The 14,331-nt window shown below is 38.8% G+C and overlaps 1 protein-coding gene across 18 annotated transcripts in view; it reads left to right on the forward strand.

The window, feature by feature from the left end:
• Positions 1-14,331, forward strand: part of ADD1 (adducin 1) — a 59,211-nt gene that overhangs the window by 41,874 nt on the left and 3,006 nt on the right. For 4 of the 18 annotated variants that reach the window (XM_062638680.1, XM_062638684.1, XM_062638681.1 and 1 more), the window contains exons 11-17: positions 392-493; positions 2,263-2,352; positions 2,454-2,471; positions 3,195-3,287; positions 8,830-8,986; positions 9,953-10,120; positions 10,843-10,938. In XM_062638680.1, coding sequence (XP_062494664.1) covers positions 392-493; positions 2,263-2,352; positions 2,454-2,471; positions 3,195-3,287; positions 8,830-8,986; positions 9,953-10,120; positions 10,843-10,938 — 724 coding nt within the window. Of the gene's footprint in view, positions 1-391; positions 494-2,262; positions 2,353-2,453; positions 2,472-3,194; positions 3,288-8,829; positions 8,987-9,952; positions 10,121-10,842; positions 10,939-11,690; positions 11,726-14,331 lie in introns of those variants that run through there. The other 14 variants (XM_062638695.1, XM_062638697.1, XM_062638687.1 and 11 more) reach the window with 9 other exon arrangements.

The following is a 14,331-nucleotide window of genomic DNA, read 5'->3' on the forward strand; positions in this document are numbered from 1 at the left end:
TAGGCAGTTCTCAGAAACACAAAACACTGCAATTGTCAGTGCGGTCAAGTGCACAGAAAAACAGCTCAAAACCCTTTCAGTCTCCATCACCTCTGAATTGCACATAGCTGCAGTAATTGGATCATTTTGGGTGGAAGTTATTTGCAAGTTAACTGCCTCTCTAGTTTTTGTTACTGGCTTGACTTAGAATAATTCTGATAATCAGAAATGTATCTGAAGGTACAGTTTATACCACTAAAGAAGTAGTTTTAGGAGTGAATGGAAGAATTCAGTCATTGGTTCAGTTCTCTGCTATGTATAATGCATGATCAACTGTTCTGTGAATTTGCTGCTCTGAGTGTCTGTAGCCATTACAGCAGTTCTGACTGTTCAACTGTTCTTGATGTTACAGTGGACTAAAGAGGATGGACATAGAACTGCCACCTCTGCTGTCCCCAACCTGTTTGTTCCATTGAACACCAATCCAAAGGAGGTCCAAGAAATGAGGAACAAGGTTTGTAATAATGAAATAACTTTTTTTTCTGTCATCACTAAAATCAAGCTGTGTACTTGTAATGAACTAACTGACTTTGCTTTAGTGAAATTTTGGGCTTCAGTAAAACAGGTCTGACATTGTCCTGCCTGTTTATAAGAAAACAATTCCTAAATGTTCTGAAATCATCTTGGAAAAAGGTGATATTACTGTCCGCTTTATGAAGACTTCCACTGTCTTATGTTTTGTTACCGCCAGACCAGTTATTGGATACCTCTAAAGCAGCCTGTTCCCTGACATCATAGTTAACATTAGTGACATGTTTTACTGTTTTGATTTCACCAGTTGAAATTATGGCCTTGACAAAGAAGTCTATGGATATTTCTTCGTATTATATTTTGTTACACGTTAATATTGCTGCAGAAATTTTGGGGCCTTTGGAACTGCATGTTAATCTTCTTGAAATCAGCTAGCAGTTAATTTTCCGGTCTTTGAATTTCAGGTCTTCTTCTCACCAGCCTACCAACAGGAAAGCATTGAATCCATTGGGTGTTTTAAACTTTTTAAGTATAAAATATGCACTGGCATCTTGTTAATACTTAACTTGTTCTGGATCATTTTGCTGCTTCTAACTGATGGCCATATGGAACATGGGAGTTAGCATTATGTCACAGGAAATTCTGTACAAGGGTACCAACAGGAATACTGATTTGTTCTAAAATATTTTCTATAAGGTTGACAGAGCTTTTGCTTTTCCTGTTTTGGCACTGTAAAATAATAATTGAAATGAGAAATCAAGTGAAATTGCCAAGCAGCAGCTTCTTGGTGTTGGAAACACAAACTGTTTTATTAAAACCTTGAATGAAGTGACTGAGAGAAGTAAAACTTCTTACTTTCCTGATGACAAAAGGAGTAGTAAACTAGAAACAAGTACAGATAATGCAGGATCTTCATACTTCTGAAATACTAAGTGTTAATAATACCTTGTGTTTTCATACTTGTTTGCATGTATTTTTGTATTAATTGAATGTCCTTTTTAGTTGTGAAGCAGAGGTCTTCCCAGTTGCATGCTTTTCTTCATTTATCTAAGAACCAGAATATTTTAGAAATCAATTTTGAGTCAGAATTCTTTATCACTGTAGGATGTCTAATTTCAACAGATAATACCTAGGTTTAAAGATGTAGTTTCTGTTCCCATTTTCTGTATGGAAAGATCTGGGAGGTATCCAGGGTGCAACAAAAGGGATGTGTTTGATTACTCCAGAGTTTCAGTTTATGCATAGAAAAGTATTTATATGCCCTTTTATGACCATGGTCTTGACTAGATGCAAAAGTTAAATGTTATGCAGTGTTTTACAATAAGTTCTGCAGGAAGATGATATTCTGGTGCAGTATCAGTGACTAGTGGCTAGTGACAGAAACCTGTAAATGACTAGTCAGGTACAAAAAACTTGTATAAATGTGACCTCTGTGCTTCTCTCCTCACTTTTCTTCATAAACTGTTACCTGCTCTGTAGAGTTTTACTGTGAGACAGTGATAAAAAGCGAAGGACAATACCTGCTGTGGTACTTAAAGACTAAATTCTGATGAATGTGAGGAACCAACTAGGAACTGAAGCATATGCCTTCAAGTACTTATATGCACAGCTTTATTTGCTGGACAGGGCTATAGCAGTCAACACTAGTTGCAGCATCTTGCCAGGTCCACCCACCCCCCTTTTCAAATGCAGAGATGTGGTTAACTTTTCTCTGTTGTTCACGTGACTGTATTCTGCTGTTTTCCTTTGCAGATCCGAGAGCAAAACTTACAAGATATTAAAACTGCAGGCCCTCAGTCCCAGGTTCTTTCTGGGGTAGTTGTGGACAGAAGTCTTGTACAGGTGAGAGTATAAAATGCCTAAAACTATTAGCTTAAAGTTAATCCATGATGTCCTCTGCTTTCACCTAATATATCACTATGAAATTATTCTTTAATTGGCAGAGAGTTTCTGTTTTTAAGGTAAGTCTTAGAGGTAACACCATTGTCTTTGCGAGAGTGCTCAGGGTGAGAAATTTAAGAGGCTTCAGCCATGTAGCCCAAGCATGCCTGTGGAGGATGCTTCTTGGGTTTTTTTTTGCTGAATGTAATGCATGAAATTCAGAAAGCTTATTTCCGTGGATTAGATTCTTGTTCAAACTTGTTGGGCTTTGTGACAACTTTCTGTTTGTTTTCTGAGTTTATGTATCTCGAAGTACTAAAAGTACTGGGCACAGCAGGCTCACTATGGGGCAGTAGTGTTGTGTGTTAAGTATGTTTTATCATGCTTCATAATATTTTGTTTGAAAAGCAGTTTGGAAAAAAAGCTATTATACATCAATAAAACTTAAAACCAATATATCTGGGTATACAAGGTACGAACTGTAGCTCAAAGTAAAGTAAGAATTAGAGCTATACACTTATACCGTATGGCTGAATGACTTTAAAGCTCTATATATCTGAATGCTTTAACTGCTTCAGATAAGTATTTTCTGATATACTTTAAAAAGTCTGGCAAGTTTCGTCATGACCATAGCATTATTCATGTTGCGTGTCATATTGTGTGCATGTCAATCCATTGTCACTTGCAATTTCATCTGCCAGTTACTGTTTCTTTGCATGTTTTTAGCAAGCATCATAATGGTTTTGGTTGATGTTTTAAAGCCTGGGCTCGGTTTGCTCTGTTTACTCAATTTACTGTTGCAGGATGCTCCCCTCTCAGACTGTACGGAATCTATTGAAGGGCTCGATCTCACAGAGCAGGCCTTTAGTCCCGCTAAATCTCTGTCTGTTAGAAAGGTACTGCCCTGTCATACTGCTCTAAATACTGTTGTTCACCCTTCATTTTACCTCTTCCTTACCCTGACCTTTCCCCTATTAGTTAATGATTTGGCTAGAAAGGAAACAAAAATAGTAGATGAATCTCCAGATTCTGTATATGCAACTATACCAGCAGGTACTTTAACTTGTTAAAGTATCTTTTAAGGATTTTGATCTTTTTCTTTCTCTGTGAAAGCTGGTAAGGAAACACTTAATGTTAAGGTACTGATTAGGTTTTACATATAGTGGGTTTCTTTGCTTGTGCTGTTAATGTTGAATTACTCTAATCTGAGATCAATTTTGAGTTAATCTCAGCCTGATTACATCAGTGTCATTCCAAAGATACCACATGTTCAGAGCATGCCATGCTGACTGACAAACGCTGTCAGCTTTTGATCTTGGGTTGCTAGACATCTTGTTTCCTTAAAACTTTCTGTTGTTATCTACAGTATTGCTGAGGAATGCCCTGCACTTACAGAATTGTTTGGCTTTCAGACATGTAATCATGCTTGTGTAGAAACAGAATGAATTCAAGAGAGGTGTATATGGTTGGGGTGGGCAGTCCTTTGATGCCAACTAAACAGGAACAGTTTGCACATTGGAAACAAAGTGTCCTTAGCTGTCTTTCTCTCCCAGGTTTTGAAGGAGTTTCATAGAGGTCATCTAACATGGAAGCACAGTGTGCAAATAAGCATCACTGTCTCTTCTGCTCCAGCATTTTATCTCAGAGATTTTTAAATCTTGGTTTAGGTCATGCCTAACATCTCATTATCAGAATAATTCAGATATCAGAACCAACCAGCCAAACACACACACCCCCAAACCACAAACAAAGCAACCCAACAAACCAAACAACAACAAAAGAACCCACCAGAGAAACGTCTTAGAAAGGTTACGCCAAAAGTCATTTGTGTATTGTGGAACAAAATAAGTATAAGCGATCTCAGGATACCCACATAAACCTCATGAGACTTTGAATGAAACCTGTACGTCAAGGACTTAAGGGCTTTCAGGTACCAGATAATTACAAGTTCTCAGCCGACAAATGCTTTGATGCTTAATTACAGTTAAAGTAAAAAGTTCCATCTGATTGCAGTAATGCTTAAAATGTATTGTTTTCAGTTAACGTAATGCACACTATTTGGGCTGAAAACAATTCTGTTTGTGTAAAGTATGCATGTAATGCTTTGAGTCTCCTGTGCCTATGGCTGCAGTAGTAAATATTCCATTTTGCCTTGTCACTTGCTTTGTCCATGTTCTGACGAGTTCTGGTCATGTTGCAACACAAGCTCCTTGTGCACCATGTGATTTTATTTGTGTTACAGACTTGGTTAACCAAGCTTCTGCTGCAGTCGTGGCTGAATGAGAGGGGATGTTGGTTATTGTTACTAATGACCATTCTGCAATCTGATTAAAAGACAAAAAATCACGTGAATTTTCAAGAATTTAAAGTAAAAGGGGATTCACTTGTTTCATGTCTCTTCCTTTGGAATGGAAATTCTGTGGCTTTGTTCTTCATGAAGAGCCTCTCAATTCTGCCCCAGAGATGGCACTGTGTTTTAACGGCAACTTCTACATGAATAGTACTTTAAGAACCTTGGGGTTTTTGGGCAAAGGCACTGGATTAATGTCAGACTGTGATAAGAGTGTTTGTTATCTTTAGACAGCCATTATGAACCTAAGGTCTTAAAGTAAACTTGGCACATATAAGGTGCCAGTTTTGCTCATCTATACCTGAGAACAAGATAAAATGCTTGCGTGTTAAATGATGGTCAGGTCATAGCAGTTGTGAAGTTTTCCTCTGAAAGCAAGACTTGGTGGAGAAGTTGCAAAATGATGTGATAATCTGAAGTTTCCTGTAGGATACGTGAGGTCCAAGTTTAGTATGAAAGTCTATTGTATATCATTATCTATGACTTTCTCAGGAGTGAAAATACGTTCTGTTTGTGAATGTTATCTATCCATTATTTTTCACAGTGGAGAAAATACTGTTGATATTCAGGTGTTTACACATGCAATCAAACTTCAGATAGGCAGCAAAATAGTACTAGAATCATCATCAAAATAAAGCTACTATGAGCATAATCTAGTTGAAATCACTAAAACATTAATGTTTTACATGTCATCCTGTGTTGAAACAGAGTGCCAGTCTTTTGTGTGGGAATTTATCCCCTCTCTGCAGGCTCTGTAATACTGGAAGCATCTCCAGACCAGTTTTCTTACTTGATTTTTCTGAAGGTTCATAGGAATCTGAGAGGCATGGACAGGTTGATAGCTCTGCAGAGTCCTGTCTATTTTAATGTCACATTTAACAATCTAAAATATGTCCTGTCTCTGTAGTCCTTTATACTCATTTCCCTCTGTCCATTCATTTTGTGTTATATATTTTTATTTGAGTTCTTAGAAGGCTGCTCCAGTGCCTATTCTGTGAAGTAGTGCATGTCTACTTCTTTGATTTGTATGCTTTAATCATGTTGCAGATCTTAGTAACATACTATTGTAGAAGTTATTGTCCCCATAGAATCAGTCCCTGTACCCCTGAAGTTTTTGAGAGTGGCCTTTGAACTGCTTCCATATTATTGATACTGAGCAAAATTGAATGTCTTAATCTGGAAAGAGCTTTTAGCAGATCAAAATTTTGTCTTTCTGGTCTCTTGTGTAATTTTTCTACCTTTAAGGTCCAAAAAACACAAGTGCTTTTGCTTTGTAATATGTAATCCACTTACTGTTGTTGCCTCTGATCTTTTTCAGTAGTATTTCTCTTGGGTCAAAGATAGCTAGTAAAAATACTGTTTGCATTGCCTGTGAGTGTGGTTTTTCTGTGTCTTTGGGTTTGCTTTGTTTTGTTTAATTTAGTAAATACGATAAGCTTGATGTGCTGCTTTTATTCTGAGTAGTTAACAAAGATACTTGTAAGGATGAGAATGTGTGATGCCAGTGCATTGGTCATCTTTTTGCAAACTCTGTGTCTTGCTCTTTGTTGTTATTAAATCAATAGGTATTGTGTAAAATCTCGTTTCGAGTGAGAATTGTTCTACCCAGTAGACAAGTTAGATTCTTAAACATTCCAGGGGTACCAGTGTGTACTCTGTGTCTTGTTCCTCTGTTGGCCTTCATAATCCTAGAAAAGTTTAGAAACTCCACCTGAGTTCAGTGCTTTACAAGACCCTCCACTTATGCTGTGTTTCAGTTAAAACTGCACGTGTAGTTTGAAGGGCAGGCAGGCAGAAATAAAGAGGGAGATAAGAGTTGCAGTGGGCACCAGTTGTCTGCTGTCATTAAAAGCTGGGACCTCTATTTTTTGGGATGTTTACATTTCCTACAGAATAATTAGGATTTGTATGAAGGTTCTGGTGTCCTCAACATAAAAATGACATGGAACTGTTGGAACAAGTCCAGAGAAGGCCACGAGGATGATCAGGGGACTTGAGCACCTCCTGTGTGAAGGCAGGCTGAGAAAGTTGGGGCTGTTCAGCCTGGAGAAGAGAAGGCTGCATGGAGACCTCATAGCAGCCTTCCAGTATCTGAAGGGGGCCTATAGGGATGCTGGGGAGGGACTCTTCATTAGGGACTGTAGTGACAGGACAAGGGGTAACGGGTTAAAACTTAAACAGGGGAAGTTTAGATTGGATATAAGGAAGAAGCTCTTTCCTGTTAGGGTGGTGAGGCACTGGAATGGGCTGCCCAAGAAAATTGTGAATGCTCCCATCCCTGGTGGTGTTCAAGGTCAGGTTGGACAGAGCCTTGGGTGACATGGTTTAGTGTGAGGTGTCCCTGCCCATGTCAGGGGGGTTGGAGCTAGACGATCTTAAGGTCCTTTCCAACCCAGACTATTCTGGGATTCTGTGATGGTTTTGTGATTTGTTTTTAATACTCTGTCCTGTAAGAAAAGCCATGACTATCAAATTGGTTCTTAATGGAAATAGTTAAGAAAAGGCTTTTCACTTTCTACTGACATTCTGCATCTGAGATGAGCTCCTCTTATTTAATGGATAAACAGAGGTCATGTGTAATTATTTAGAGACATTTCTCTCCTGCAGTTCCTTTGAGGATCTTACAGTGGAGGCTTGTTGTTGTGCTGTTTGTTCTTTAGTACTTCTGGCTGGTATTTGCTTCCTGGAGAGCAGCGTAGATTCTAACCACAAGCAGTTCTATCTGCCTGCATTGCTTTAGACCAGATTTCTGGAGATCTCTCCTGAGGAGCTTTCATAAATATCTTAACTGCTCTTGTCCTTGTTCCATCTGTTCATGCGAGTCTGTCGCCTTCGTGATGCTGACTTGTCCCTAACAGCTCTTGGCATCCAAAAGAGTGCTCTAATTTCACCCTCAGTTTTACAGTGACGATCTCATGCTTGTCTATTGAGTATGGTCATGGAATGGAATGTTTGTTTGTCTCTTTGTTCAGGTGTTGTTTTGAACTTTCTAATGCTTTCTTTTCAACGTCGATACAAATAACATTTGAGTAGGTAGGTGATGTGAGCTAATCAATTCCCTGTACTTACTTGGTAGTGGAATTCAAATACCTCTTTTCAACAATGAAGGCAACTCAGGTGTCACAATGACATGAGGCACAGATCACACATCAGTCATTTCCAAACTGTAGAGTTCTGTATATCCAGTGAAAAATCAAAATGCTTAAACATTTGAACATCACTTGAAAGATACAGCAGTAATCCAGGCAAACATCTTTTGTATCTAAGACAAGGAAAAAACAATGGCTTAAGTCTTAGAGAGAAGAACTAAAAACCTTAGCGTTAGAAAATCTCTGATGCAGCTGCTTTGGTCCATTGCAACTTACTGTGTTTAGAATTGCTAATGTTTGTATAACTTTTTATCTGGCTTGTATGACAAATGTTATAGATGTAAATATCTAACTTGTATAAGATGTTAATGTTTGTTGCTTGAAAATTGCTTGTAATAAGCTATTAATCCTGGTGTATGCTGAACACATACAAGATGGCTTTTTACTATAACATCTGTTAGATGTTACGCAGTAGCTACTAGAAATGGCTTTTCCTTTGTTTTAAAAACTTAACCAACAAAAAAGCTCTCCTGAAACAAACAAAAAACCCAAACCAACCACAAAAATACCTGTAAGCTGACTCCTGTGAATACACAGGTATTCTGTGTCCAGACTGCCAGGTACTTGGGCCTGGTGTCCCATTTCTTTTGCGGGGAAAAAAGTCATACTACCATGACTTGAGACATAATTCAGCTAGACTGTTGGACTACTGTTTGATATACTGCTTAATGGTTGATATTCCCTGGTGGAAACACTGATGTGTCTGTAAGAGTAATTAACAAGACCTGTTTTCTCCTTTATATTAACCTGCTGTCAATTATTGTATTTGTTATAAAATCTGTAGTAGTTTTGATTTATTTTTATTTAAAAGGAAATGAATGTAGCATTTTTCAGTTTACCTTTTTGTTTTGGTTTTGGTTGCTTTGTAGCCTCTTGTACTTCTCAGGGTTCTGCAAGTTACTGCTCAATTGCAGATGTATCTTAATTGTCTTTTGTCAGGGAGAACTGGTGACTGCGTCAAAGGCAATAATTGAGAAGGAATATCAACCCAAAGTCATAGTGAGCACAACAGGACCAAATCCCTTCAATAAACTCACTGATCGAGAACTGGAAGAGTATCGCAAAGAAGTAGAAAGAAAGCAGAAGGGACCAGAAGGTTGGTTTCTCTGTGTGTGTTTTTTCTGCAATAGACTGAGTTTATTACTAATTGGAAGGTGGGTTACCTGCAAAGGCCATGGATTAAGTGTTCAGCTTCAGTGTGTTACAGTTTTTCCAGTGTGACTTAAAAACGTGAAGGCACGTTGGAGATAGAATGTGCAATCTGAGTGTTAATGGAGTATTCTGTAAAGCGCATCAACCTTCTCTTAAAAATTATCCTAGTAGACAAACTGGTGTTTAGGATGGCCAGGTAATGCAAAAAAAGCTTTTTAGGTACTGCAAAGCATTGCAGACTGTTCACTTTGTTTCCCTTGGCACTAGATATAGTCTGGGGTGAGACAGTAGTGTTGCTTTTTAGCAGCAAAACTGGAATTTTCTACCTCATTGAAAATTGTGGATTTGAGAAATCCGTTGAAAGAAGAAGACTTTGTAAATTATTGTATACTTATGGAGATGGTTGTTGCATCTGAAGTGGTTCTCCTGCTTTACTTCTCTATAATGTTAAAGGATGATACTTAGATGCTCATCTGTTGTTAGGTTTTGAATTTGAGCGATGCAAGAACCAGAAGTGTCTTTTCTCTTTCAGTGTGTCTTCCTGGCTTCTGCCTTTTGATAAGATGATGTAGGAGCCATTGTAGATCATATGTGTTATGTTAATCCAGTACTGGCCTGTGTGGGGTGGGATATTCTGCTGTTATGCCTGTGTAGCTGGCATATTATTTATTCTCTCAGTAACATTGCTGCATCCTTCTTAGATAAGATACCAAAATGTGGAGAGACTGTGTCACTGAGACAGACCCCACCTGGGGAACAGAGCACATTGCTTAGAAATCAAACCATCAGTGAGCAAACTAGATCAGATAAAAGAATCTCTGTGTTTGAAAGGGAGATCAGAAGCCTTTCAAGGAACCAGATACAAAGACTTTACGGGATTGTGACGTATCATCACTGTCTAAATCTTTAGATAACACTCAGTTTGCTGCTGCATGGGTTTCTTGTCAGACCACGCAGCAAGTCATCACACATCTTAACCAAGAAGAGCCAGATGGGCAGAAGTCCTCCCATAAGGAATTTCATACTGCAGTGATCAAAGCATTAAGGTCCAATCCTGTCCTTTTGGCTGAGGCCTCAGGTATTACTAATATGGTACAGTTGGGCTTGCAAATCTAAGGAACAACCTCTTTAGCTACGCCATTTGGAGATTCTATCAATTGACTCTCATCTGTGGGGCTGATTTCACTTTTGATTGTGTAGGTGAACTGTACAGAAAAATGTTTTAATACTGTTCCTGATACATGGTGTACTCTGTTAATGTTTAAACCTGGAAGTAAGGGGGACCTTCCTTACTGATTACAAACACATAAAACCACTGTGAAATCTCTTTTGAATCACTTAATTACTGCATGTTTCTCTGATTATCCATGCAATCTTCTCATTTTTGGGGATGCAAATTTGTTTACTCAGAGTCTCAGCAATACAAAGTAAGCAAAAGAGCACTCTCTCGCATAGGTCTGAAAGCATTTTCCCCTCCCAGGCCCCGTTTGTTTATCTCTTCCTTGTGGCTTTTCCTCACCAGTTTTCTTTAGAACAGCATGATAAACCAATTCATAAACTATTACATTGTTTATGCCCTTTTGGAAAAACAAAAACCACCACAGAGCACAGCTGTGACTTGAACAGTTCTGTTAATATCAAACTATCACTTATTTTCCTTTTGCTTGCTTTGGTATTATTTCATATCCTGGCAGAATTTTGATTCAGGAAAATGTATTCAAATCTTGTGCAAATGGAGCACAAGGAGACTTTTGTTTTCTCGCATGCTGAAAGATTTCCTCTGCCTTTCTACATCTGCAGAACCTTCAGAAGATGGCAGGCCACAGAAAGAGAGAAGTCCCCCTGATCCCACTTCAGCTCGCACTCCTCCCAGCACGCCGATTAAAATAGAGGAAGGTATGTTCTGCTCATGTGGGGGCCAGGGAAACCCAGTAACTGCATCACTAGTGACTGACGCATGAAAATATATGAACTAGTAGCTAATAAAGGTAAATTCTGTCTTGTACTTTATTTTTATACTACCTAAAATATACTCCACTAAACGGTGAGTGTACTGGGAGTTCTGTTTACAATAATAAAGAAGTGTGCATTAATATAAAGACAAATTTTCATCTCTTCAGAATTGCCTTGTCATCTCTTGGTGTTTCTCAACTGATTTACCCTTTTGTACATTTTCTGTGAGAAATGGTGGCTCTTAGAAAATGAATAGTGTCTGATGTGAGCCAGACACAAATCTGGATGCTTTGGTAAATCACCTTCGCTGATTGCACATTTCTTAAACATTATTGTACTTGGATTACACCTCAGTAAATAATTTTCCAACTCAATTTGACTCTAAATATCATTATTTGCTCACCTTATGTAGTAGTTTTAACTAAAATGAGAGCAGGGCTGGTAAAGTCCGCAGTTTTCTCAAAAAAAGGATAAAATAACAATCTTGAAGAGGTGTAATCTAATTTTTGTCTTGTTTCCTTTACCTTGTGCATTGGACATACCACGTGTCTGTTAGTCTTCCATTCAGTACCTCATCTCATCCTGTTTTCGATAAGAATGGTTGCAACCATTCTTTTAATTTAACACAATGGCTGTGATGAATGCATAGATTCTCTACTTGTGCTTTTTTCTTCTTGTGGCTGCGTTACAAACAGGAGATGGATATGCTAAAGAGTACCTGTTACCATAGTAAGTATCATTCCATACTCTGACCTGCTTATGTGCTTTGCTTCACTCCTGCATCTTTGTTTACTAAGGGGTTGTTGGTTTTGCTTTTTTTTTCTTAAGCAGGCTCTTTCAGTTGAGACACGGATGTCTTGAGTTGTTGGCTTCCTGAAATTCTAGGTAGTTACAGATCTGATGTGAAAATGCACTCCCCCTTCGAGAGAGACTGGAAGTGACATTATGTGTTTCCATATCTGTGTGTCCAGTTCCTCAGCTTAAAAAGGAATAGTCTGAAGTTGTCTTTCAGATACAGCTGAAACAGATCTGGGAGTTTCTGCCCCAGCAGTTTGCTGCTGCCTGTACAACCTGGTATGGACCTGGTAGTGACATGGAAGAAAGTTCCTTATCTGTTCCAGTGCAAAAGTGTTACCACTGGCATTGACTGAAACTTACCCAGCAGACTTCTGCACAGAGGGGATATGGAACTACTCCAGTGTTATATGGGTCAGCTGTAGACAAATCCAAATTCCAACAAAGGCATAACAGCAAGAACATAGTGGCAGCAACTTCGACATCTGTTTCAGCTGGCTCTGCAGGGCTACCTCAGATTATACTTTGAAATAATAATTATGTTTGGCCCCCTCCATTTGTATGTCCTGTTATATCTGAAAGTCAGCGTGTTTGTTGTCGTTACAAAAGTCCAACTACAGCATAGACACCTGTGGTGTTACAAGTAAGGTTCTAAAACCTGAAGAGTCTTTCAATTTGAGAATCATGCTCCACAAACTCTTGTAGTTGTGTTAAGTTTTGCAGGACAAACATACAAAGCTCATTTTAGAGAGTAACTGGAAGTTCACGCCCATGATGACTTTGGTTGGCAGAAGTTCTGTTGAATGACAGTGGTCTCTGTATAGAACTGCTTCTCAACCTTTTTACCTCATATTTTCCTCTATTAAGCGGAGCTGAAGTCAGCAAGCTGTTCTGTGTTAACTCAGTTATGGCCTAGTTTGTATGTTTGTCCACATGTTTGTGTTGGAAAAAACATAAACCTTTATTCTTCATAAATAATGTGAATTGTAAACACTCACCAGTATTAATGTTACTTTTCAAACTCTTATGTCACAGTATATAGAAAGCAGGAGCATAGATCTAGGCATGAGTGTTCTAAAAAGCCTCAGAAGTTTTGAGGTACTGCTGAGTTCTTAAACCGTAAATAGGTCCTGCAGCAAGATGCATTCTTAAACCTTCCTAGTTCCATTACTGAAATCCATCAAAAAGAACTAAGATGTTTGCATACTGCATGCTGTCTTTACCAAATGTGGAATTTGTGAATCCACCCAGTTCTGGTAAAATACTGCCCTTAGTGAGCTGGGTAAACAGATGTTTGTTTGATTCCAGCATAATGCTAATCTGTTTAGGAAAGCTGATGGTAATTTGACAGACTGGGAAGGATAGCAGTCCTGATTAATGAGTTATAAACCCGCTTACATTTATCCAAGGCTTAGGCCAACTGGCAAATGCCCGTAGCTTCCTGTTCTTTCATTTTAAGAATTTATAATCCCCTTTTTTTAGACTTTGTTTAAAACTTTCTTTTAAAGTTATTTTAAAAAGATACCATGAAACTGACTGGCAGTATAACATGGTGCCTGCTCTGTAACAATTGGGCCAGCTAATGAATAGAGAAGACTATTTCAGTTGGAAGGGACCAGTAACAGTGATCTAGTCCAACTGCCTGACCATGACAGGGCTGAGCAAAAGGGCATTGTCCTAATGCCTCCTAAACTGACAGGCTTGGGGCATGGACCACCTCTCTAGGGAGCCTCCTCCAGGGTTTGACCTGTCGGTAAAGACATGTTCCCTCAAGTCCAGTCTAAATTCCCCTGGCACAGGCATCTTGTCCCTGGATCATAGGGAGAAGACATCAGCAAGGCTTCAGTTAATTCCTGAAAAGTAAAATGAGATCCCAAAAGAGCAAATTGTAGGTGGTGCTTCTTACAGGTTTGTGCATCACAGACTCGGGTTAAACCAGAGTTCAGGGGGCAGCTTGCATTGGACATAATGGCTTTTTCTCTTCTTTCTCTAAGTCCTGCCTGCATTTTAACTTTTAAACTGCTAACTCGTGCATTCCGAGTGTTTGGCACTGAATACTAGTGTGTGCTGTTGATTTAACCTATTAGAAGCTCATAGTGCTCTAGGCAAGACATATTGGTTTTCTAGCAGGTATTCACAGAACAAAGCCCTCTAAAATATGTTAGAGGATTATCACTCCCATCTGGCAGAAATAAAAAGAACACTCATCATTTCCATAGGAAAAACGGGAAAGTATCAGCTATTTTCTGTAAATTCTTATGAAAGCCTTCAGCCTTTTCAAATTAAAATGAACAAGATTTTAAAAGGGGAAAAAGAAATAGTTGCCTTTTGTGCCTTACAATGAGCATGGCCTGGATTTTGTTCTGAATTCCTCCTTACGTAACATCAGTGGGGGTATATTTGACACAGCTGACGAGATCCTTCTTGGTTCCAGCGCAGTGACGAGCATTGCAGGGACCTCTAAAAACGGCAGGTTGTTAAATGTGTTATGTACAAAGGGGAGCTGTAAACAGAACATCTCTAAAGCGTAGTGGTGAAGGA

This window comes from Pezoporus occidentalis, unplaced genomic scaffold (assembly GCF_034315485.1).
Source record: "Pezoporus occidentalis ecotype Australia unplaced genomic scaffold, CSIRO_AGI_Poc_V1 ctg58, whole genome shotgun sequence".
NCBI classification, from domain to species: Eukaryota; Metazoa; Chordata; class Aves; order Psittaciformes; family Psittacidae; genus Pezoporus; species Pezoporus occidentalis.